This window comes from Jaculus jaculus, chromosome 7 (assembly GCF_020740685.1).
Source record: "Jaculus jaculus isolate mJacJac1 chromosome 7, mJacJac1.mat.Y.cur, whole genome shotgun sequence".
Lineage (NCBI taxonomy): Eukaryota > Metazoa > Chordata > Mammalia > Rodentia > Dipodidae > Jaculus > Jaculus jaculus.
In genome coordinates this window covers 65,394,652-65,421,906 of record NC_059108.1, presented here as the reverse complement: position 1 = coordinate 65,421,906, position 27,255 = coordinate 65,394,652, and the positions used below count along the sequence as shown (strand labels likewise).

General features: G+C 41.6%; 1 protein-coding gene across 1 annotated transcript in view; it reads left to right on the top strand.

Annotated features, from left to right (window-relative positions):
• The window catches only part of Ankrd6 (ankyrin repeat domain 6), a 234,434-nt gene that overhangs the window by 159,229 nt on the left and 47,950 nt on the right, over positions 1-27,255 (top strand). Inside the window, exon 3 of the mRNA XM_004663640.2 lies at positions 18,016-18,114. Coding sequence (XP_004663697.1) covers positions 18,016-18,114 — 99 coding nt within the window. The remainder of the gene's footprint in view (positions 1-18,015; positions 18,115-27,255) is intronic.

Here is a 27,255-nt window from a genome sequence, read left to right as displayed (position 1 = left end):
GCTAGAAAATAAACAAGTTTCCATATGGCTTATTCATAACATCTCTAATTTTAATTAGTCCTCATCCCACACCTATTTCTCCTCCATCCCCTCCCCTGACCCTACATAGACCAGTTCACCCCCAGTATTCTGCCCCTCTACTTACTTATCTACTATATCCTCCCCTTAAGACCTCCTCTCCTCTCCTTCCCTCATGGGTCCTTTCTAGCTTCCTGACCTATTGACTTAAAAAATATTTTTAGCTGGGCATAGTGGCACACACCTTGAATCCCAGAGACAGAGGTAGGAGGATTACTGTGAGTTTGAGGCCACCCTGTGACTACATAATGAATTCCAGGTCAACCTGAGCTACAGTGAGACCCTACATCAGAAAAATCAAAACAAAAAAATTATTTATTTGCAAGCAAAAAGAGAGAGAGGAAAGGAAAAAGAGTAAGAGAGTGAGAGAAAGAATGAGCATGCCAGGACCTCTTACCACTGTAAATGAATTCAAGATTGCATGTGCCACTTTGTATCTGTCTTAATGTGTATAATGGGGGATTGAAATTGGAAGTCAGGCTTTGCAAGCAAGTGCATTTAACCATTGAGCAATATCCCCAGCTCACCTGGTAGGAAATTTGAAAAAGATTATAGGTAATTGTCATGTCTGGTAGGTTTAAAAAGAGTGATTTAAGTTGGTAGCTCTCAAAATGTAATCTAGGATATGAGGGCAGTCTGGCTGCAACATCTGTCACCTCATTGATGGACAGGTTTGATTAAACTGATCTGGCTGGCTGGATCAGTGTCTCCTTCCCCCTTCACTCATGTGTGTCCCTCCCAAAACTGTATGCTGACTTGATGACTTTCCCTGGATAAAGGAGGACTGATGCTCCATTAAGGATATATGAGTAGCTTCACTCCCCGGCTAGAACCTCTAAACAAACTCTCAAAATGTAATCCCAACTAGTAGTATCTACCTTTCAGCAACTTGTTAAAAATGAACAATTTCAGGTTCCACCAACACTTACTGAATCATATACTCCAGCAAGGGAGGTTGTACTACATGTTGTTGCAGTCAGGTTCACGTTGCTGGCAGAAATCACCTGACCAAGAACAGCTTTGGGGAGGAAAACACAAAGGTTTATTTGGGTTTATAGGCTCGAGAGGCAAGCTCCATGATGGTAGGGGAAAATGATGACATGAGCAGAAAGTGGACATCACCCCCTGGCCGACATAATGTGTACAATAGCAACAGGAGAGTATGCCAAACACTGGCAAGGGGACACTGGCTATAATACCCATAAGTCTACCCCCAACAATACACTCCCTCCAGGAAGCGCCAATTCCCAAATCTCCATCCGTTGGGAACCTAGCACCCAGAACACCTAAGTTTATGGAGGACACCTGAATCAAACCACCATGTTCTGCCCCTGGCCCTCATAAACTGATAACCATCCATGAAGTAAAATGCAATGCATTCACTCCATCGTTAAAAGTCCCCTTCCTGGAGGGAAGCCTAGAATACATACTTTTTAATGACCTCAATGCCCCAACCAAAAGATGCAGGCTTGCAAATTTTTATATTGGCATAGGAGATGATTTTCTCAATATAACCCCAATTGCTCAGGAAATAAACCACTATAAAAAAAAGCGCACGCCCAGATGGATTCACTGCTGAATTTTACCAGACTTTTAAAGAAGAGCTAACACCATTGCTTCTTAAGCTTTTCCAGGAAATAGAAAAAGAAGGAATTCTACCAAACTCCTTCTATGAGGCCGGCATCACCCTGATACCAAAACCAGGCAAAGATAGAACAAAAAAAGAAAATTACAGACCAATCTCCCTCATGAACATAGATGCAAAAATTCTCAACAAAATATTGGCAAACAGAATACAAGAATATATCAGAAAGATCATTCATCCTGACCAAGTAGGCTTTATCCCAGAGATGCAGTGATGGTTCAACATACGCAAATCTATAAATGTAATACATTACATAAATGGGTTGAAGGACAAAAATCACATGATCATCTCATTAGATGCAGAGAAAGCATTTGACAAAATCCAACATCCCTTCATGATAAAAGTCCTCCAGAGACTGGGAATAAAAGGAACATATCTCAATATAATAAAGGCTATTTATGACAAGCCTACAGCCAACATATTACTAAATGAGGAAAAACTGGAAGCTTTTCCACTAAAATCAGGAACAAGACAAGGGTGTGCACTGTCCCCAATTTTATTTAATATAGCTTTGGAAGACTTAGCCATAGCAATAAGGCAAGAGACACACATAAAAGGGACACAAATTGGAAAGGAAGAGATCAACTTATCATTATTTGCAGATGACATGATTCTATACATAAAGGACCCTAAAGACTCTACTAGCAAACTGTTAGAGCTGATCAAAACCTACAGCCATGTAGCAGGATACAAAATACACAGAGTCAGTAGCCTTCATATATGCTAACACCAAACACACAGAGGATGAAATCAGAGAATCACTCCCATTCACAATTGCATCAAAAAAAAAAAAATAAAGTACCTTGGAATAAAGCTAACCAAGGAAGTAAAGAATCTCTACAATGAGAACATAAAACACTCATGCGAGAAATTGCAGAAGACACTAGAAAGTGGAGAAACATCCCTTGCTCCTGGATTGGAAGAATCAATATTGTGAAAATGGCAATCTTACCTAAAGCAATGTACACATTTAATGCAATCCCTATCAAAATTCCAAAGGCTTTCTTCATGGAAATAGAAAAAACTATCCAAAAATTCATTTGGAATCACAAAAAACCTCGAATATCTAAAATAATACTGAGCAACAAAAATGAGGCTGGTGGTATCACCATACCTGATTTTAACCTATACTACAGAGCCATAGTAACAAAAACAGCATGGTACTGGCACAAAAACAGACATGTAGATCAGTGGAACAGAATAGAGGACCCAGATGTAAGCCCAAGTAGCTATAGCCACCTGATATTCGATAAAAATGCCAAAAATACTCATTGGAGAATGACAGCCTCTTCAGCAAATGGTGTTTTGAAAACTGGATATATATCTGCAGAAGGATGAAAATAGATTCTTCTGTCTCGCCATGCACAAGAATTAAGTTCAAATGGATTAAAGACCTTAACATCAGACCTGAAACTCTGAAACTGCTAGAGGAAAAAGTAGGGGAAACCCTTCAACATATTGGTCTTAGCAAAGACTTTCTGAATACAACCCCAACTGCTCAGGCAATAAAACTGCAGATTAATCACTGGGACCTCATGAAATTATAAAGATTTTGCACTGCAAAGGACACAGTGAAAAAAGCAAAGAGGCAACCTACAGAATGGGACAAAATCTTCGCCAGCTATATATCTGATAGAGGATTAATATCTAGGATATACAAAGAACTCAAAAAGTTAAATAATAAGGAATCAAACAAGCCAATCACAAAATGGGCTATGGAGCTAAATGGAGAGTTCTCAAAGGAAGAAATACGAATGGCATAGAAGCATCTAAAAAAATGTTCTACGTCACTAGTCATCAGGGAAATGCAGATTAAAAGTACATTGAGATTCCACCTCACTCCTGTCAGATTGGCCACCATCATGAAAACAAATGATCATAAATGTTGGCAGGGATGTGGAAAAAGAGGAACCCTTCTACACTGCTGGTGGGAATGCAATCTGGTCCAGCCATTGTGGAAAACAGTGTGGAGGTTCCTAAAACAGCTAAAGATTGGTCTACCATATGACCCAGCTATAGCACTCCTAGGCATATATCCAAAGGACTCATCTCATTTCCTTAGAAGTACATGCTCAACCATGTTTATTGCTGCTCAATTTATAATAGCTGTGAAATGGAACCAGCCTAGATGTCCCTCAACAGATGAGTGGATAATGAAGATGTGGCACATTTATACAATGGAGTTCTACTCAGCGGTAAAGAAAAATGAAGTTATGAAATTTGCAGAAAAATGGATGGACTTGGAAAGTGTTATACTAAGTGAGGTAACCCAGGCCCAGAAAGCCAAGCACCACATGTTCTCTCTCATATGTGGATCCTAGCTACAGATGATTGGGCTTCTGCGTGGGAATGAAAATACTTAGTAGCAGAGGCCAGTAAGGTAAAAAGGAGACATAAAGGGTAGAGAAAGGAAGGGAGGAGGATACTTAATAGGTTGATATTGTATATATGTAATTACAATGATTGTAATGGGGAGGTAATATGATGGAGAATGGAATTTCAAATGGGAAAGTGTGGGGGTGGGGAGGGAGGGAATTACCATGGGATATATTTTATAATCATGGAAAATGTTAATAAAAATTTTAAAAAAATAAAAATAAAAGGCAAAAAAAGAAAAACCACTAATCAACCACTGGGACCTCATGAAATATCAAAGCTTTTGTACAGCAAAAATAGAATGTGAATAGAACAAAGAGTCAACTTACTGAATGGGACAAAATCTTTGCCAGCTATACATCTGACAGAGGATTAATATCCAGAATATACAAAGAACTCAAACATTCCCATAGTCCAAGATCTTTTAACTGAGCCATAATATCTGAAAATACCCCCCCCCCCCAAACCATATGGCACAAAATAAACATTCACACTGCAAAAGATGGTATTGGACATAGCAAAGAAATATTGAAACAATACAAGATTTAAACAGGGCAAACCTCAAACTCTGTAGCTCCAAGTCCAACAACTCTAGCTAGTGACAAGTCTCCAAGTCCAATAATTCTTATAAGCAACAAGTCTCTGGAGTTACAATTCCACCCCTCCAGCTAGGCTACTCACAATCCTGGAAAACTTCATCTGGGGCCGGCAGCTCTCCTTAGTAGTCATCTCATGGTCCCGGCAACTCCACTGGGTCTCCCCTGCAACCCAGAAAACCTGCTTCACAATGTCCATGTCCATTTCCAAAACACAAGACTGTGTTGCAAACTCAATGACCCTCTCTTTCCTGCATTTCTTATACACCACAATACCAGGTGGGGTGCCAATTTGTTAATCTAGGGGGGAGTAAAGCAAACTTTGAAGAACAGGACACTACAGTGAGACCCAGATCTTTTCACCCAGATCTGTAACAGTGGAAATGCCTCACTGGTCTTTACTAAGTGAGTATTGATGAGGGACAATTGTTGGGGTGTCTTCAGGTTTGGGGCTGAGATGGTGTGGTGGATGGTACCTCATTCTTATCTTAGCTGTGGATGGGGTGTGGAGGCTATTACTGTTTGGTGGATAATAGAGCAGGCTTGAGAGATTGTCCAGCACAGTCACACAGGTGGTGTTACGGCTGAATTAGGTCTGTCCAGCCCTGGTGCTCTTGGCTTTACAATTCTCCATAGGGAGGAATCTTTGGAGATTTTGGATTAGGATGATGTCTGTAGTCCAGGTACATTTTGTTTGTATTTTGTAATTTTTCAATTGCCAATATGATCTGTTTTAAACCTGTTGTAGCCCATCCTAGCTTCTGTCACAAGATGCCAGCTGAAAACAGACCTTTAGTTATCATATGGAGACTGGGCAGTCCAAACCAGGATGCCAGCATTCAGTGCTTTGCTGTAGTCTCACTTGACACACCAAGAAAGGCAAAAAGCACTCTTGTTCCTGTCTTACAAGAGCACTAATCCTATCATTAGGCTACTTGTCCAAAGGCCCTATTTCCAAATGTAATTACGTAGGGGATTATGCCTTCAGCATAGGAGCTCTGAACAAACATCCATCTGTGTAAACATTCAGCTCCATAGCAGTGCTTCCTTTTCCTACTTTCTGATTATTTGCATTCACTTGGAATAAACCTGTTATGTGATCTTTTAAGACAAATGGGTGTTGAGGAGGGGAAATGGTTAAGGTGTTCTCAGGTTGGGGGCTTCCTCATCAGGACTCCTGGGGCTCCTGGGCTGTGTTCCTAGATCCAGCCTCTCATCAGGCAATCTTTCTTCCCATCCTGGTCTGTTTCTTGGTTATTTGTATGCATTTATGTTTGATTATAGTGTTGCCTTTTTCATAACACTCATATCTCATACCTTTTGGGACTCTGCTGAGATTCAGAATACCTTAGAAAACTTTGTGAGGGTCACTTAATCAGTGTTTTGCTATGTAGTCTTTGACAAGGACCTGTGATGACAGGTGGAGTCTGAGACTAGGCCCAGTAAGTAACATCCTGTCATTTTTCTCCATCAGAGTAAATGGCACATGGCTGAGCAGTCACCAACAAGAAAGGTCACTCCTCCATGATCTTACCTTTTCTTGTGAAGGCTTTCACCAATTCTTTTTTTTCTTAATTGACAACTTCCATACTTAAAGGCAATAAACCATGATAATTCCTTCCTTCCTCCACTTTCCCCTTTGCACACTCCATCATATCCCCAACCTCTCTCCATTAGTCTTTTTTTCCCCCTTGGTTTTTCAAGGTACAGTTTCACTCTAGTCCAGGCTGACCTGGAATTCACTCTGTAGTCTCAGGGTGGCCTCGAACTCATGGCAATCCTCCTACCTCTGCCTCTAGAGTGCTGGGACTAAAGATGTGCACCACCACACCTGGCTTTTTTTTTTTTTTTTTTTTTTTTTTTTTTTTTGATCTTATGCAGGTCTTGTGGTGAAGGTAGAGCTAGGCATTGTGAGGTCATGGATATCGAGGTCAATTTCTGTCTGGATGATTGCATTGTAAGCAGTCCTACCGTCCCTTTGACCCTTACATTCTTTTTTTTTTTTTTAAGAGTTTTATTTACTTTCTTTAAAATGCATATAATAGGGCTGGGAAAATGGTTCAACAGTTAAAGAGTGCTTGCTAGCAAAGCCCAGTTTTGATTCCCCAGTACCGAAAAAGTATGCCCAAATTTTTTTTTTTTTTTAAAGACTGGGTTCTGAGAATTTTTTTTTAAATTTTTTTAAATTTATTTATTTGAGAGCAACAGACACAGAGAGAAAGACAGATAGAGGGAGAGAGAGAGAATGGGCGCGCCAGGGCTTCCAGCCTCTGCAAACGAACTCCAGACGCGTGCGCCCCCTTGTGCATCTGGCTAACGTGGGACCTGGGGAACTGAGCCTCGAACCGGGGTCCTTAGGCTTCATAGGCAAGCGCTTAACCGCTAAGCCATCTCTCCAGCCTGCCCAGATTTTTATGTGGGTGCTGAGGAATCAAACACTGGGGATGGGTCTCAGGCCCTCCAGGCCTTCATATTTGCACTCCTACCCACTGAACCATCTCCCCAACCCAAACTTTTTTTTTTGAGACAGGGCTGCATGTATCCTAGGCTGGCCTCAAACTCCCCAAGTAGCTGAGTGTGATCTTGAATTTCCAGTCCTCCTCCCTCTACCACCTGTATGCTGGAATTAAAGGTATGTGGCACCACACCAAGTTTATGCAGGACTGGGGTTCAAACCCAGGGCTTTCTACATGTTAGGCAAGCACTATGTCAACTGATCTATATGCCCACCCCCTCGCTCACTTTCTTAAAGGCTGTAGCTTTATAATAATCATTAATGCTTCATAGAAAAAGTCCTGCTGGGGCTGAAGAAATGGCTCAGAGGTTAAGGCACTTGCCTGCAAAGCCTAAGGACCTGGGTTTGATTGCCCAGTACCCACATAAAGCTAGACACACAAGAAGCCATGCCTGTGTGACCCTTACGTTCTTTCCGCTACCTCTTCTGCAATGGACTCTGAGCAATATCTTGGAGGTTGTGAAAGAGATGTCTTAGTGCTGAACACTCCTCTGTCACTTCTTCTCAGCACTATGGTGCCTTTTGGGTCACCATCATCTTAAAAGAGAAGCTTCTCTAACCAAAAGTGAAAGTACATTAACATATGGGTATGAAAGTTAGGTAAAGCGTTTACAGGGCAGGTTGGTGAGCATAATATATGCATTTAGCCAGACAAGAGCAGGCATTACACACCTAGGGTTCATGACTTCCTCCACCATAGGCTTTTAATTAGGTTTTATGTACCAGGCATGTATTTCCTCCCATAGAGCAGGCCTCCAGTCCAGTTAGAGAGCAGTTGGTTTTCCCCATAACAGAAATGCCACTATTGCACCTTTTCAGTCACTTGGCCTGTCTGGCCAAACTTGAGGCTTGGAGCGTCCACTGTTTTCACCACTGATGACTTATGTCTCCCATAGGGCTGCATGCATTACAGCTTTTTCCAGCTTCCTGTCAGCTGGTCTACAAGGAGGATGTTTTCAGCTCAGTCCCAGCTTGATTTCTCTGTGACTTTGCAGACCAGGCATGTGTATTCCTCAGCAGTAGGGTCTTACCATCTATTTCTGGTGGCAATAGCCAGTATGTTTTGTGAGCATCAGGGACCTCCCTGGTCAACAACTTGCTGGAAGGTATCCCACCCCTGGCAATGAAGTTTGTCTAGTAACAGTCTGTGGTTTCTGGATGTGCTATTATCCAAAAAAGCAGGTTTTTACATGGTTTATTCACAATATCTTGAATTTTGATTAACCCTCACCCACCTTTCTTTTCCTCAATCTCTTCCCCTGACCTAGTTTAGGCCATTCCACCTTCAATAATATGTTTGTCTACTTACATACATACAATACCATCCCTGTAAATTCTCCCCTCTCCTCCCTCTTTTACAGCTGTTTTCTGAGTTTACTGGCCTCTGCCACCCATTTTTTAATACAACTCACACGCCAGTCTAAACATTTGTAGCTAGGATCCACATATAAGAGAGAACATGCAATGTCTGGCTTTCTGGGCCTGAGTTACCTCACATAGTATAATCCTTTCTAGATTCATCCATTTCCTTGCAAATTTCATAATTTAATTTTTCTTTACCACTGAGTAGAACTCCATTGAATAAATGTACAACATCTTCATTATCCATTCATCAGTTGAGGAACATCTAGGCTGGTTCCATTTTCTAGCTACTGTGAATAAAGCGCCAATAAACATGGCTGTGCAAGTATCTTTGAGATAATGAGAAGAGTCCTTAGAATATCTACCTAGGAGTGCTATAGCTGGATCGTATGGTAAATCTATTTTTAGCTATCTCAAGAACTTCCACACTGGTTTCCACAATGGCTATACCAGATTATATTCCCACCTACAGTGTAGAAGGTTTTCTCTTTCTGTGCATCCTTGCCAAAATTTATTATTTATTTTCTTGATGATAGCCATTCTGACAGGAGTGAGATGGAATCTCAGAGTAATTTTAATTTGCATTTCCCTGATGGTTAAGGATGTAGAATTGTTTTTTAGATGTTTATAGGCTATCTGTATTTCTTCCTTTGAGAACTCTCTATTTAGTTCCATAGCCCATTTTTAATTGGGTTGTTTGATTTCTTACTATTTAGTTTTTTGAGTTCTTTGTATATTCTGACTATTAATCCTGTTAGATGTATATCTGGCAAAGATTTTCTCCCATTCTTAGGTTGTCCCTTTGCTCTATTCACAGTGTCCTTTGCTGTATAAAAGCTATATGATTTCATGAGGTCCCAGTGGTTGATTAGTGGTTTATTTCCTGAGCAATTGGGGTTATATTCAGAAAGTCATCTCCTATGCCAATATAAAAAATCAATATAAATAGGGCTGGAGAGATGGCTTAGCGGTTAAGCGCTTGCCTGTGAAGCCTAAGGACCCTGGTTCGAGGCTCGGTTCCCCAGGTCCCACGTTAGCCAGATGCACAAGGGGGCGCATGCGTCTGGAGTTCGTTTGCAGAGGCTGGAAGCCCTGGCGCGCCCATTCTCTCTCTCTCCCTCTATCTGTCTTTCTCTCTATGTCTGTCGCTCTCAAATAAATCAATAAAAAATGAACAACAAAAAAAAATTAAAAAAAAATCAATATAAATAAATATAAGTAATGTTGGTTTGAAGTGTATCCTATCAGATATTAGGATAGCAACACCTGCTTGTTTCCTAGCCCATTTGCTTGAAGAACAGTTTTCTATTCTTTTACCCTAAGATAGTATCTGTCTTTTATGGGGAGGTGAATTTCTTGGAGGCAACAAACAGAAGGATCCTGCCATTTAATCCAATTTGCAAGCCTGCATCTTGGGGCATTGAGGTCATTAAAAAGTATGTATTCTAGGCTGAACATGATGGTGCACACCTTTAATCCCAGCACTTGGGAGGCAGAGGTAGGAGGATCGCCGTGAGTTCGAGGCTACCCTGAAACTCCATAATGAAATCCAGGTCAGCCTGGGTAGAATGAGACCCTACCTCGAAAAACCAAAAAAATAAAAGTATGTATTCTCACCATTCTTCTTGTTTTGTAATGCTCCCTATTTTCCCTTTATTTTCTTGTATTAACTATTATTTGAGTATGGTTTATTTTTTTCCTGTTTTCTCTTGTGTGTGCTTTGCTTTCTCTTCAGCAGTGAAGGATTCCTTCAAAGTATTTTCTGTACAGCTGGTATACTGGTGTTATACAACTTTAGTCCTTTTTTTGTGGAACATCCTTACTTTTCCATCAATTTGGATTGATAGCTTTGGTGGATAAAGTCATCTAGTTTGACAGTTGTTATCTTTCAGAACTTGGAATATATCATTCTAAGCCCTTCTGGCTTATAAAGTTTGTATTGAGTAATCTGCTGTTATCCTGATTAGCTTGCCTTTGTATGTGACTTGATTTTTCTAACTGCTTTCAGTATATTTCCTTTGGTTTGTATGTTTTGTAGTTTAATTATAATATGATGGAGAGAAGTTCCTTCCTGACTTTGTCTATTTGGCATTCTAAAGGTTTCCTGTACTTGCTTTGTTATCACTTTCCATAATTTTATGATTTTGTTGAAAATACCTGCTATGCCTTTGGAGTAAAATTCTTCTCCCCCTAATATGCCCAGAATTCTTATGTTTGATCTTTTTGTAGAGTCTCGAATATCTTGAAATTCCCATTCATGCTTTCCTATTAGTTTGTCTTTCACTTTGTTGGACTGTATTAGATCTGCCACCTGGTCTTATTGTTTAGAATTCTATCCTCTCCTTGATCCATCCTATTGGTGAGAGTTTCTACAGAGTTTTTTGTTGTTGTTGTTGTTTATTTTTTATTTATTTATTTGAGAGTGACAGACACAGGGAGAAAGACAGATAGAGGGAGAGAGAGAGGATGGGCGCGCCAGAGCTTCCAGCCACTGCAAACGAACTCCAGATGTGTGCGCCCCCTTGTGAATCTGGCTAACGTGGGACCTGGGGAACCAAGCCTCGAACCAGGGTCCTTAGGCTTCACAGGCAAGCACTTAACCGCCAAGCCATCTCTCCAGCCCTCTACAGAGTTTTTTATTTGACTTACTGTGCTTTTCATTTCTAAATTGGTTTTTCTTCAGTATTTCCTTTTTTTTTTTTTTTTCCCAAGGTATGGTTTCAATCTAGCTCAGACTGACTTGGAATTCACTATGTCAGGTTGGCCCCCTTATTTCATTAATTTTGTTTCCTGTGTCTTCCTTGATTCCTCTGATTGCTTATTTGAGGGTTTTCTTTTTTTTTTTTTTTTTTCCTTCGAGGTAGGGTCTCACTGTGGCCCAGGCTGACCTGGAATTCTCTATGTAGTCTCAGGGTGGCCTTGAACTCACGGTGATACTCCTACCTCTGCCTCCCGAGTGCTGGGATTAAAGTCATGTGTCACGATGCCCGGCTTCTTTGAGTTTTTTGAACATAGTTATAATCATTCTTTTTAAATCTTCCTTAGGCATTTCCTCTAAATCATTCTCACTGGAGGTCATTTCTGATGGATTTATAATTTTTGGTGGAATTAGATTGACTTGATTCTTTGTGTGTTTCTTGTATTATAATGTAAAGATTGTTGCATCTTGAATTAATTTGATGCTTGGGTTTTCTAATTATCTGCAGTATTCTCAGAGTAACAGCAAAAATGACCCTTTGTGTTGTGCTTGCCTACTATGCATTTATTCTAGTATGCTGGGTGGAAATTCAACTGAGCAATATTCATATTCAATGAAAACTGGCAGAGAGTATTTATGTAAAAGTGGGTTTTAAAACAAACATCATCTAACAAAGTTCAAGTCCCTAAGGATGTATGTTGCCCCACACCCTTAATCCTGTTAAATGGGAAGCTGAAATTTCTGGTCTGTAAAGGGTTCCAGATTAGCCTGTGGGGGACTTCCGGTTAAGATGGTGGCGTAGGTACCATGCCAAAGCAGCCTAGGGGGGAAAAAGACCAAAAAAACTCAGCAAAATACACACTTTTACTAAAAAGTGAGGTGTATAGGAAATTGAGGCGGCAGCGGAGAAGTAGAAGAGTTATAGAGCATCCAGAGCCTGCACAGGCGGAAAAGCGGCTCCGGCAGCTCTGCCAACCGCCACAGCCGCGGCGCAGCAGAAAGCCGCCAGACTCTCGGCTCGAGCCACAGGAAAAGCCAGGTGCGGGATTTTCCCCTCACACCGCGCTCTCCGCAACTCGGGAAACGTGAGGGGAGAGCGGCAGCAAGCAGCGGAGGAGAAGACCGCGAGGTAGAAGAACACGTGGAGTAGTGAGAGATCCAGAGCAGCCGCGGCTCCCTCCCCTCCCCCAATGCCTGAACCCAGCTCCAGCGAACACAGCAGCGGCCAGGGACCCGGCCACGCCAACTTGGGCTGACAGCGGGACCCAAGCAGGAGCAGAGTTCGGCAGCAACTTCAGCGGCTCCAGCACCGGTACCAGCGGCCCCAGCAGCAGCGGACCCAGGAGCGGCAGCAGCGGCAGATCCCGCAGCAGCGGCTTCGGGGGGAGCAGCGGCGGTGGACATGGCAGCGGCAGCTTCAGCAGCGGTGGTGGCTCCGGTGGTGGCAGCTACGGCAGCAGCAGAGGCAGCAGCAGCAGCTCGGTTTGCCCCGTAGGAAAAGCAAGTGCCCAGCTCCAGAAATCAGAACAGCAGCCCGACGACCCAGGCAGCAACTTGACTGAGACCAAAATCACCCAAGGTAACTGGGATTGCACCAGGGAAGGGTCTCACTTGGTCACAAGCTGACTTGGATCCCTCAACAGACCAGAAATCTAAACCTCTTTGTTGATAGAGGATCTGGTCATTATAATAACTACTCTTGCATACATACTCGGGGCTGTTTTTGATTGAATGTGTACAGTGTTTAGTTAAATTTTAGAATCTACCTGTATTTTATTCCACTCAGCCTGCTTGAATACTCCTATAGCAGGGAAACTCAACCCCTAAGAACAACTTTGTAGATACTCTGAGAGTCTTAAGAGCCACACCTAATACCTTAAGGTCCTACCCTGAAAATATATTACATCAAATCAATTGATACAGCTAAGAATACACAGCTAGCTAGAAAATCCAAACATTAACTTAATCCAAGATGCAAAAATATATACATTATAACACAAGAAACACTAAAAAGCAAGACGATATAAATCCACCTAAAAGTATTAATGCATCAGAAATGTCCTCCAGTGAGAAAGAGTTAGAGGAAATGCCTGAGAAAGAGTTCAAAAGAATAATTATAAATATGTTCAAAGAGGTCAAAGAACACATGAAAACAATCAAAGAAGAAATCAAAGAGGAAATCAAAGAGGAAATCAAAGGAATCAAAGAAGAGGCAGGACACCAATTTAATGAAATAAAGAAGGCAATACAAGACATAAATAGGGAAATAGAAATAATAAAAAAAAAAAAACAGTCAGAATTACTAGCAATGAAGAACACAGTTAATGAAATAAAAAACTCTGCAGATTAGCCTGTGGCAGAGTGAAACCCTGCCCCCACGAATGACAGAAGAGCGAAAGGCATTTACTATAAATCAGGAAACAATAAATGCAGCCCCAAAATGTAGCTTATTTAATAATGGCAAGTCTGTCCATCCATAAGATTTATTAATACATAACCTGCCCTGGCATGAAACATGCAATTAGCACTTCCAATGCAGGCCTATATTCCCAGCTTGTTTGGAAAGTACTGACCTGGTGTAAGTAGGCCCTATTACCTTTGGGGATGGCTTTGGTCTTAGGTATGCGGTGCCATGGGCTGGGCTCAGATGGCTGGGTCAGTGGGTCTGCTTCTCTGATCACATGTGCTGGGTGATGTGTAGCTGAGTTACTTTCCCCAGGTCTCAGGTAGGTTGCTGGCACTGGCAGTTGGGGGAGGGGAAGCTGTGGAGGGTATATGAAGTTGTACTGGAGCTGCATAGCTGGTCCCACAATTCTGTTCCTCACGAGCTACTTAGCCAGTCCCTGATGTCTTCCCCTTTGGGTTTCTTGAATTTGTAAGGTGGCTGGTGTGAATGGAAAATTCCTTCACCTGGTTTCTCCTGTGGCTCAGGCAGAGCCAGGCTGTGGGCAGAGTCCAACGCTGCTGCTGGAGCCACTCCTGCCTGCTGCTGTTGTATCTAGAATCTCTGGATCTCTCCCACTTGTCTGCTGTGGTTGATAATTTCTTACACACCCTCACTTTTTAGTAGAAGAATGTATTTTGCTGTTTTTCTGCCTATTCCTTCTTAAGCTTCTTTGGTGTGTATTGTAGTCCGGTTCACATCGCTGGTAGAAATCATCCAACCAAGAGTAGCTTATGGGAAAAAGAGATTTATTTTGGCATACAGGCTCCAGGGGGAAGCTCCATGATGGCAGGGGAAACGACAGCATGAGCAGAGGGTGGACATCAACCCCTGGCCAACATAAGGTGGACCATAGCAATAGGAGAGTGTGCCAAGCACTGGCATGGGGAAACTGGCTATAACACTCATAAGCCCGCCCCCAACAATACACTGCCTCCAGGAGGTATTAATTCCCAAATCTCTATTAGCTGGGAACTTAGCATTCAGAACACCTAAGTTTATTGGGGGATACTTGAATCAAACCACCACATTCCATCCGTGGCCCCCATAAACTGATAACCATATATGATGTAAAATATCATGCATTCAGTCCAACTTTAAATGTCCCATAATTTTTTATCAACTCCAATGATGTTCATACATCCCCACAGTTCAAGATCTTTTAACTGAGCCATAATGCCAAAAAATAACCTCAAAAAAATCCATAATGGCACAAAATAAACATTCACATTCCAAAAGATGGCATTGGGCATAGAGCAAAGAAATACTCAAGCAATAAATGATTTAAACAGAGCAAACTCCAAACTCTATAGCTCCAAGTCCAACAACTCTAGCCAGTGACAAATCTCCAAGTCTGAGAATTCTAACCAACAAGTCTCTGGAGTTCCAATTCTGCCCCTCCAGCTAGGCTACTCACAGTCCTGGAAAACTTCACTGGGGCCGGCAGCTTTCTTTAGCAGCCATCTCATGGTCCTATCATCTCTACTGCGTCTCCACTACAATCCATGGTTCATCCTCATGGCCCCATGGGGTCTCCATACTGCCATCAAGCAAACCTGCTTCACACTGCCCATGGCCGTTTCCAAAACACAAGACTATGTTGCAAACTCAATGACCCTCTCTTTCCTGCATTTCTTATTCTCCACAGTACCAGGTAGGGTGCCAATTTGTTAATCCAGAGGGAATAAAGCAGATTTTGAAGAACAGGACACTTTTTGAGCACTCAGCCCCTTCAAAAGAATCTATATTCTTCCTGTTGCCCCAGTGCAGGTCAACGGGCCCAATCTCGTGGTTGTAATTTCTCAAACAATGTGCAGGTGAACAGCCAGCAGTTTACGCCCAAAGATTTCATTATTTCTGTGCCATATCCCTCTGCTCACACCAGTTCATTTCTACACGAAGCAACCCCGCACAACTTCTCAGGACCCAGGCATAAACAGCAAGCTTCCCACACAAACTGCTAGCCTAGTCCAGGCAAAGCTCTTTCTCACCCTCATAAGCCAAACCTCACAGTCCATAGTTCTTGCTGCATTCAGGCCTTTCAACTCTGACCAGAATAGTCCATCAAGCTGTACTTACAGCACTGCAAGGCATCTCTTAGGCCAAGGTTTCAAATCCTTCCACATTTGTCTTGAAAATCAGCTCCAAAAGGCCAAAGCCACACAGGTGTCTAGCAGCAATCCCACTCCTTGGTACCACTTTACTGTTGTAGTCAGGTTCACATTGCTGGTAGAAATCACCCAACCAAGAGCAGCTTGTGGGGAAAAAGAGGTTTATTTTGGCTTACAGGGTTGAGGGGAAGCTCTGTGATGGCAGAGAAAACAATATCATGAGCAGAGGGTGGGCATCACCCCCAGTAAGGTGGACCATAGCAACAAGAGAGTGTGCCAAACACTGGCATGGGGAAACTGGCTATAACATCCATAAACCCATCCTCAACAATACACTGCCTCCAGGAGGTGTAAATTCCCAAATCTCCATCAGCTGGGAACCTAGTATGCAGAAGTTTATGGGGGACACCTGAATCAAACCACCACAGTGTGGCTCCTCCACTGCCATCTTACCCAGAAGTCTTTCAGTAATTCTTGTTAAGTCATTCTTAAGAATTTAATCTTAAAGTGAGGTCTGACCTCTTTTTTTCTTTCTTCTAGACTCATTCTGTGGCATTATGTATCAAAATTAGGACCCTTTATTGTCCACTGTCTCTGCTTCCTCACAGTCCATAATTCTTACTGCATTCATGCTAGGTACTTTGGCAAACTGGAACTTTTATTGAGATCATATATAGGCTTATCCTACTAGAACATCAATACAGGCTTTGCATTCTTACTGAAAGGCTAAAGCTGTGAGAGCCTCTTCAGAAGCATTTATTTGTCAGTGAGCCATATTAAATGATTCTTGAACCTTCCTTCACCTTGAATCCCAAGGGAGAAAGCAGAGAGAACAGGACCTTGAAGAAGTAAGAGTTTGTTAAGGGCAGTTCTCTGGACAAAAGCTAATTTACATTAGAAAGTGTTATTTCTGGATATCACCCTCTATGCAGCACTCAGGAACACATAAACTTCAAGCACTTGGAAGAAATGGTTTGCTGCTCAGAGATACAGCCACAGGGCTGAGAAGCCCATTGAGGTGCATGAGGTTAAAAACACACAGGTATGTTCTGCAAACCAGAGAACAACTGGGTGTCATATAGTGCAATGGAGCTATATGTGACAAGGTAAAAAGCAATCACAAAAATATAATGTGGGATTAAAAAAAAGGCCAAGTGATAATTGTATTGTTTAATACCATTGATATCAGGTCTGAAACAATAATGTCTGTAAATTGTCTCTAGCTGTTACAAACAGGAAACAACATAATGGAGGACAAATGAAAGATGAACACCAAAATAGGGGTTATTTCTAGAGGGGTATGTGGGGAGATCTGGGAGGCATTCATAGGAATGACAATAGTTTCTCTGATATACTTGTTTTGTTTTGTTTTGTTTTGTTTTGTTTTGTTTTGTTTTGTTTTGGGGGTAGAATTTCACTGTAGTCCAGGCTTGCCTAGAATTCAATATGTAGTGTCAGGCTGGCCTCAAACTCACAGCAATTTTCCTACCTCTGCCTCCTGAGTGCTGTGATTAAAGGTGTAAACTCTTAAATTGACTGATGCGTATGCAGATCTTAAGATATTATCTGTATATTTTTAAACTATTTATTTATTTACATGGAGGGGCAGGGTCTCTTCTCACTTGCTTCAAATACCAGATGCTTGTGCCACTTTTTGCACCAGGCTTTCATGGGTATTTTGGAATCAAATTCAGGCTACAAGCTTTGCAGACAAGCACCTTTAACCCCACTAAGTCACATGTACTTGGTTGGTTATGGTTTTTGAGTTTAGGAATTACTGATTGGATTTTCCAGAAGGAATGAGCTAGAGGTTGTTTTTCCTCCCACACATTGCCCTGGTTAGTATCCTCATAGCACTTCACCACTGAGAAAATGAGAAAACAGGAAGCCTTTAATTTTGGTACTTGTTTATGTGGTACTTATGAGTGGAGAGTAGATATTATACTTTAATGGACATCTTCCCTTTTGAACATATTTTATTCGTTGATTTTAATACTAATATCCTAATGAACTGATACAACTTTAATTATGAAAAAATATGAACCTCCTGCAAAAGCAAAGGGGTTGTGGGGGTTGGGTTTAGGGGTAGTGGTTACCTTAAAAGCTATTGTGCCATCCATGTTCTTGCCCTTTTCTTCTTAAGGTAGTTTTGTTGTCTTGTTCTGAAACCAGTGTTTGCTTTGATTAACAGCATGGCCGTACTCCCTTGCACCTTGCTGCCAATAAGGGTCATCTCTCTGTGGTCCGGATTTTGCTGAAGGCTGGCTGTGACCTTGATGTGCAAGATGATGTAAGTAGATGCTATTATTCCATCAGAAGGAAGGGCTGGCGGGGAGCTGGCTTTCTAGAGGTCCACTGTAAAGCCTTCAGAAACTACATACTGAGAGGACAATGTTCTCTCCCTGTACCTTTCAGCTCCAGCCTAGTCTCTGTTGTGGCAAAACTTCCTTTGAGAAGACTATCCAGAATCCCATTCTCAGCAGTAAGCTAGAGTTTTGGGGTGGTTCCCCTATTATGGTTCATGTGGTTATCCCTCCTTCTCTATTAGCATACAAATGCAGAGCCTCCAAGGGCATTTTTCCTGAGTCCTGACTCAATACAAAGAATATATATACCCCAGAGAGTACATACTGGCCTTCTGGTTATGTGTGTCATTGACAGATTAACCACTGGGGAAAAGGTAAGGCTTAAATTATCTTCCTCTCCCTTTTCTTTCTTTTTTTTTTTTTCTTTTAAGATTCACTTTTATTTATTTATTAAAGACAGAGAGAGGGGGAGAGAGACAGAGAGAGAATGATAATGGGTATACCAGGTCCTCCAGCCACTGCAAACGAACTCCAGATGCATGCTCCACCATGTGCATCTGGCTTATGTGGGACCAGGAGAATTGAACCTTGGTCCTTAGTCTGTGCAGGCCTATGCCTTAACCACTAAGCCATCTCTCCAGCCCATAGAAATAAACATTTTCTTTTTTTGAGGTAGGGTTTCACTCTAGCTCAGGCTGATCCAGAATTTACTATGTAGTTTCAAGGTGGCCTTGAACTTATAGCGATCCTTCTACCTCTGCCTCCTGAGTGCTGGGATTAAAGGCATGTACCACCATACCAGGCTCCCCTCTCCCTTTTCTGACTTTGGTTTTTCTTAGCCAATATATATTTAGTTGGAAAAGATGGATTCAAGGAATTAAAGGACTTGAATTACATGAAGTCCAAGAGAAAGAAGTCCTCCAGAAAGTTCACTATGGTACTGTGCCTGTTGTCGAGATGTTACTGAGAGGCGGCTAGAGTTAGGGTGACTGGACCCCTGAAGGTGAAAAGCACAGGAAAGTTTGCACTTGCTAGAAATCAATGATGATCTGATTTCTTATCTCTTGCCCAGTTTTTCCACAAACTATCTGGACCCTTCCTGGGATGTGTAAGGTTCAGGAGTGACCAAGGTCCACGGAGACCACTTTGAGGAAAAGATGGAAGTTTTTATTTGGGGCAAAACATGAGGTACCAAGACTGACTCTTAAGAGCAGAGCAGTCAGCTTGGGGTTACAGATAGTGGCCTTTATAGGCTCTTCACTTGGGGGAAAGCGAGGAAGGGAAGGAATTTCTTTGTTGGGGCAGTAAATCTCTGTTCTTTACATTAGCGATATGGTGAGACCAGAAGTGACCCAGTGAAAGATAAGGAGCTTGTTACTCTTGTCAAAACACCAGGTGTAAAGGGTAAAGGGAAGATGAGTATTCAGAGGCAAGAGATAGAGGGCTTGGGGCAAGAGAGTGGAAGCAGAGGGACATTTGGGGGTCAGGGGAAGGGCAGGAACACAAGAGAGTTTAAGTTTGAGAGTGTCTGTTGGGATGGCAGTGTACTTATCCCTGAATGAGATAGGGTAAGGGCTAAGGAAGGAGGGGGTCTGAGGAATATCTCTGATTCTGGCTTATGCAAGTGGGAGGAGTTGGGGTCAGGGTAGGTGAAGTTAATCAGGGACAGGCAGAGGCAGAAGGCATGAGTTAATCTTAAGAGTTTAGTACTGCAAATCAGTGTCAGACAGGGGATTCTACTAGTCTGACTCATTGTTTATATTGTAGTTATTTTTTTCTCCATGGGTGATTAAGACCATGTAGGCTGCCAGAATTAGCTGTATACTTTGGAGGTCAATAATGGCTCTGTAGGAGAGACTTTTGGGGACCTATGAGGAGTTCTATGACTCTCATCTGCTAGGATAAGTCAAAGCTGTGCTGACCAGGTGGCTCTCCCTTTTTTGGGAAGCCTGGAGGACTGATTTTCCTCCAATGTGGCTCTCCTGTTGCAGATACACTGACTTGGAATTCATTTCTGGGTCTCCACATCCTCTCTGATCAAGAAGACAGATAACTTACCAGAGGCTAGAATTTTAGGTGTCACATCATCTCGTGTGGCCTTTTGACGCAGAACAGGAACCCAAATATTGGTTATTCTTTTAACTCCAACATTTCCATTTGATTTTGGCTCCTACATATGGTTATTGCTCACTCAGAAAGACTGTGCATATCTAATTAGCATGACAAATTATTTTAAAAGGGTGCAGAACAGATCTGGTTAGCAAAGTAGATCTGGTTAGAGAATGACATAATAGTTTAAAATCATTTTGATTCATATTTAAGTTTAGTTGTCACGTGACAGTGTAAGCTATATCTGGGATATAGAAAGCATATATATTTTATCTTTTAAGTATCTGTCAGTTATAAGTATAAGCAGAACATTTTAGTATCCCTGAAAATAATACTTTATTAATTATTTTATCAATAACTTTAAGCCAATTGATATAATCTAGAAATTGTATGTCAGAAAAAGACAAGACAGTATAAAAACTTAGCATCTGTTTTTGAAAACAACTTTGATTAGTCTGTATATTAATGGAAGTACCAATTGTTCCCCAAACTGGAAGTAGAACAGCAATTTGAGATTATTTTTCTAGGGTAGGAAACATGTATCAATATCTCTGTAAGCAGTCAACTTAAGATATCAGAAATGACTTCCAGTTAAGAAGATGGCGTAGGTACCATGCCAAAGCAGCCTAGGGGGGAGAAAGACCAAAAAAACTCAGCAAAATACACACTTTTACTAAAAAGTGAGGTGTATAGGAAATTGAAGCAGCAGCGGAGAAGTAGAAGAGATCCAGAGCATCCAGAGCCCACACAGGCTGGCAAAAGCAGCCCCGGCAGCTCTGCCAACCACGGTGGCGGCAGCGCAACAGAAAGCAGCCAGGCTTGGCTCCAGCTGCAGAAAAAGCCAGGTGCGGGAGCTTCCACTCACACCGGTGCTCTCCACAACTCAGGAAACGTGAAGGGAGAGCGGCAGTGAGCAACAGAGGAGCAGACCATGAGGTAGAAGGACACGTGGAACAGTGAGAGAACCAGAGCAGCTGCGGCTACCTCCCCTCCCCAACCACCTGAGCCCAGCTCTAGCAAACAGAGCAGTGTCCCAGGACCAGCCACGCCAACTTGAGCTGACAGCGGGACCCAAGCAGGAGCAGAGTTCAGCAGCAACATCAGTGGCTCCGGCACTGGTAACAGTGGCCCCAGCAGTAGCAGATCCAGTAGCAGCAGCAGCGGCAGACCCACCAGCGGCAGACCCAGGAGCAGCAGCAGCGGCAGATTCTGCAGCAGCAGCATCAGTGGCGGCAGTGGCACTGAACCCAGAAGCAGCAGCTTCAGCAGCACCAGTGGCTCCAGCAGTGGCAGCTACAGCAGCAGCAGCAGCAGCAGCAGCAGAGGCAGCAGCAGTAGGCCCAGGAACAGCAGCGTCAGCAGCAGCAGCTACAGACACAGCAGCAGCAGCTTTAGCAGCAGCAGTTCCAGCAGCAGGGGTGCTGACCTGCAGGGCCACACTTGCCAGGTTCGGTTTGCCCCACAGGAAAAGCCAGTGCCCAGTTCCAGAAATCAGGACAGCAGCCCGACGACCCAGGCAGCAACTTGACTGAGACCAAAATCATCCAAGGGAAAGTGGCAGTGAACAATGGAGGAGCAGATCACAAGTCGAAGAACACATGGAACAGCGAGACAATCAGAGTAGCTGCAGCTCCTCCCCCCCCCCCCCCACCGCCTGTGCCCAGCTCCAGCAAACAGAACAGCGGTCCCAGGATCCAGCCACACAAACTTGAGTGAACAGCAGGACCCAAGTAGGAGCAGGGTCCTGCAGCAGGATCAGCGGCTCTGGCACCAGCAGCAGCAGCTTCAGAGGCAGCAGTCGCAGATCCAGCACAGCAGTGGAGGATCTGGCAGTGGCAGGTAAAGCAGCAGCAGCAGCAGCAGCAGCAGCAGCAGTGGACCCAGTTGAGGTGACAGACCCAGCAGCGGCAGCTTTAGCAGCAGTGGTGGTTCCAGCAGCAGGGGTGCTGATCTGGAGGGCCACAGTTGCCAGGCTTGGTTTGCCCCGCAGGAAAAGCCAGTGTCCAGCTCCAGAAATCAGAACAGCAGCCCAACGACCCAGCCAGCAACTTGACTGAGACCAAAATCATCCAAAAAGGTAACTGGGATTGATTGCACCAGGAAAGGGTCTCACTTGGTCACAAGCTGACTTGGATCCCTCAACAGACCAGAAATCTTAACCTCTTTGTTGCTAGAGGATCTGGTTGTTATAATAACTGCTCTTGCATAAATATTCGGTGCTGTTTTTGATTGAATGTGTACAGTATTTAGTTAAATTTTAGAATCTACCTGTATTTTATTCCACTCAGCCTGCATGAATACTCCTATAGCAGGGAAACAACCCCTAGGAACACCTTCGTAGATACTCTGAGAGTCTTAAGAGCCACACCTAACAACTTAAGCTCCTACCCTGAAAATATATAACATCAAATCAATTGATACAGCTAAAAATACCCAGCTAGCTAGAAAATCCAAGCTTTAACTTAATCGAAGATGCAAAAATATATACATTATAACACAAGAAACACTAAAATGCAAGACGATATAAATCCACCTAAAAGTATTAATGCATCAGAAATGTCCTCCAGTGAGAACAAGTTAGAGGAAATGCCTGATAAAGAATTCAAAAGAATGATTGTAAATATGTTCAAAGAGGTCAAAGAACAAATCAAAAGAATCAAAGAGGAAATCAAAGGAATCAAAGAAGACGCAGGACACCAATTTCATGAAATAAAGAAGGCAATACAAGACAGAATTACTAATAATTACATAATTACAGGATTACTAGCAATGAAGAACACAGTTAATGAAATAAAAAACTCTGTAGAAAATCTCACCAGTAGGATGGATGAGGGAAAGGACAGAATATCTAAGCTAGAAGATCAGGTGTCAGATCTAATACAGCCCAACAAAGAGAAAGACAAATTTATAGAAAAGTATGAATGGGAATTTCAAGATATTTGGGACACTATGAAAAGATCAAATATAAGAATTCAGGGCATAGTAGAAGGAGAAGAATTCCACTCCAAAGGCATAGTAGGCGTCTTCAACAAAATCATAGAAGAAAATTTCCCCCAAATTGGGAAAGAAGTGCCAATGCAGATACAAGAAGCCTTAAGAACCGCAGCCAGACAAAACATGGAAAGGACCTCTCCTTGCCATATTATAATCAAACTTCCAAACACACACACCAAAGAAAAAATATTGAAAGCAGTTAGAGAGAAAAATCAAGTTACCTACAAAGGCAAGCCCATCAGGATTACAGCAGATTATTCAACACAAACTGTAAAAGCCAGAAGGGCTTGGAGTGATATATTCCAAGTTCTGAAAGATAACAACTGTCAACCAAGGTTACTTTATCCTGCAAAGCTATCCATTCCAATAGATGGGTAAATAAGGACATTCCATGATAAAAGCAGGTGAAAGGAGTATTTGAAGATAAAACCAGCTCTACAGAAAATACTTGAAAGAATCCTCCATGCTGAAGAAAAGGAAAAGCACACATATAAGGAACCTAGAAAAAACAAGCAATACTCAAATACTACTTAACACAAGAGAGCACAGGTAGAGCCAAAACCAACAAAAAAAAAAAAAAAGCAAACATACACCCACACCATTCAATAATATCTCGTAATACCAATGGCCTCAATGCCCCAATGAAAAGACATAGGTTTGCAGACTGGGTTAAAAAGCAGGATCCTACAATTTGATGTCTCCAAAACTCACCTTTCTACAAAGGATGGACATTATCTTATGGTGAAAGGTTGGAAAACGGTGTTTCAAGGAAATGGGTCTAGAAAACAAGCAGGGGTTGCTATCTTAATATCAGACAAGGTAGAGTTCAGTCCAACATTAGTCAAGAAAGATAAGGAAGGTCACTTTATATTGATTAAGGGCACACTCCAACAGGAGGAAATTACAATCCTAAACATATATGCACCTAACATGGGGGCTCCCAAATTCATCAAACAAACACTATTAGAACTAAGGTCACAGATAACACCAAACACAGTGGTGGTGGGTGACTTTAACACCCCACTCTCATCAATTGACAGGTCATTCCAGGAAAAAATAAACAGAGAGGCATGGGGACTAAATGAGGTCATAGAAGGAATGGACCTAACAGATAAATACAGGACATTTCATCCAAAGACTGCAGAATATACATTCTTTTCAGCAGCACATGGAACATTCTCTAAAATAGACCATATATTAGGACACAAAGCAAATCTTAACAAATTCAGGAAAATTGAAATAATTCCTTGCATTCTATCTGACCACAATGGAATTAAACTACAAATCAGTAGCAAGAAAGGCTATAGAGCATACACAAAATCATGGAAACTAAACAATACCCTACTAAATGATGAATGGGTCAATGAAGAAATCAAGGAAATCAAAAAATTTATAGAGTCAAACGATAATGAGAACACAACATATCAAAATCTCTGGGACACAATGAAGGCAGTTCTAAGAGGTAACTTTATAGCCTTAAGTGCCTATATTAAGAAATTAGAAAGGTCACAAGTAAACGACCTAATGCTTCACCTTAAAGCCTTGGAAAAATAAGAACAAGGCAAACCAAAAATCAGGATACGGGAAGAAAAAATAAAGATTAGGGCAGAAATTAATGAAATAGAAACAAAAACAACAATCCAAAGAATTAATGAAACAAAGAGTTGTTTCTTTGAAAGGATAAACAAGATTGATAAACCCTTAGCAAATCTGACCAAAAGAAAGAGAGAAGAGACACAAATTAATAAAATCAGAGATGAACAAGGTAACATCACAACAGATTCCAGAGAAATTCAAAAAATCATAGGGACATACTATAAAAGCATATACTCCACAAAGTATGAAAATCTGAAAGAAATGGATGATTTCCTTGATTTATATGACCTGCCTAAATTAAATCAAGATGATATTAATCACTTAAATAGACCTAAAAGAAGCATGCAGATCCGAACAGTTATCAATAATCTCCCAACTTAAAAAAAGCCCAGGCCCAGATGGATTCACTGCTGAATTTTACCAGACCTTTAAGGAAGAGCTAACACCATTGTTTCTTAAGCTTTTCCAGGAAATAGAAAAAGAAGGAATTCTATCAAACTCCTTCTATGAGGCCAGCATCACCCTGATACCAAAACCAGGCAAAGATAGAACAAAAAAAGAAAATTATAGACCAATCTCCCTCATGAACATAGATGCAAAAATTCTCAACAAAATATTGGCAAACAGAACACAAGAGTATATCAAAAAGATCATTCATCCTGACCAAGTAGGCTTTATCCCAGAGATGTAGGGATGGTTCAACATATGCAAATCTATAAATGTAATACATTATATAAACGAGTTGAAGGACAAAAATCATATGATCATCTCATTAGACGCAGAGAAAGCATTCGACAAAATCCAACATCCCTTCATGATAAAAGTCCTACAGAGACTTGGAATAGAAGGAACATATCTCAATATAATAGAGGCTATTTATGACAAGCCTACAGCCAACATATTACTAAATAGTGAAAAATTGGAAGCTTTTCCACTAAAATCAGGAACAAGACAAGGGTGTCCACTGTCCCCACTTTTATTTAATATAGTTCTGGAAGTCTTAGCCATACCAATAATGCAAGAGACACACATAAAAGGGATACAAATTGGAAAGGAAGAGATCAACTTTTCATTATTTGCAGATGACATGATTCTATACATAAAGGACCCTAAAGACTCTACTAGCAAACTGTTAGAGCTGATCAAAACCTACAGCCATGTAGCAGGATACAAAATACACAGAGTCAGTAGCCTTCATATATGCTAACACCAAACACACAGAGGATGAAATCAGAGAATCACTCCCATTCACAATTGCATCAAAAAAAAAATAAAGTACCTTGGAATAAAGCTAACCAAGGAAGTAAAGAATCTCTACAATGAGAACATAAAACACTCATGCGAGAAATTGCAGAAGACACTAGAAAGTGGAGAAACATCCCTTGCTCCTGGATTGGAAGAATCAATATTGTGAAAATGGCAATCTTACCTAAAGCAATGTACACATTTAATGCAATCCCTATCAAAATTCCAAAGGCTTTCTTCATGGAAATAGAAAAAACAATCCAAAAATTCATTTGGAATCACAAAAAAACCTCGAATATCTAAAATAATACTGAGCAACAAAAATGAGGCTGGTGGTATCACCATACCTGATTTTAACCTATACTACAGAGCCATAGTAACAAAAACTGCAAGGTACTGGCACAAAAACAGACATGTAGATCAGTGGAACAGAATAGAGGACCCAGATGTAAGCCCAAGTAGCTATAGCCACCTGATATTTGATAAAAATGCCAAAATACTCATTGGAGAAGAGACAGCCTCTTCAGCAAATGGTGTTTTGAAAACTGGATATATATCTGCAGAAGGATGAAAATAGATTCTTCTGCCTCGCCATGCACAAGAATTAAGTCCAAATGGATTAAAGACCTTAACATCAGACCTGAAACTCTGAAACTGCTAGAGGCAAATATAGGGGAAACCCTTCAACATATTGGTCTTGGCAAAGACTTTCTGAATACAACCCCAATTGCTCAGGCAATAAAACTACAGATTAATCACTGGGACCTCATGAAATTACAAAGATTTTGCACTGCAAAGGACACAGTGAAAAAAGCAAAGAGGTAACCTACAGAAGGGGAAAAAATCTTCGCCAGCTATATATCTGATAGGCGATTAATATCTAGGATATACAAAGAACTCAAAAAGTTAAATAATAAGGAATCAAACAAGCTAATCAAAAAATGGGCTATGGAGCTAAATAGAGCATTCTCAAAGGAAGAAATATGAATGGCATAGAAGCAGCTAAAAAAATGTTCCATGTCACTAGTCATCAGGGAAATGCAGATTAAAACTACATTGAGATGCCATCTCACTCCTGTCAGATTGGCTACCATCATGAAAACAAATGATCATTTTGGCGGGGATGTGAAAAAACAGGAACCCTTCTACACTGCTGGTGGGAATGCAATCTGGTCCAGCCA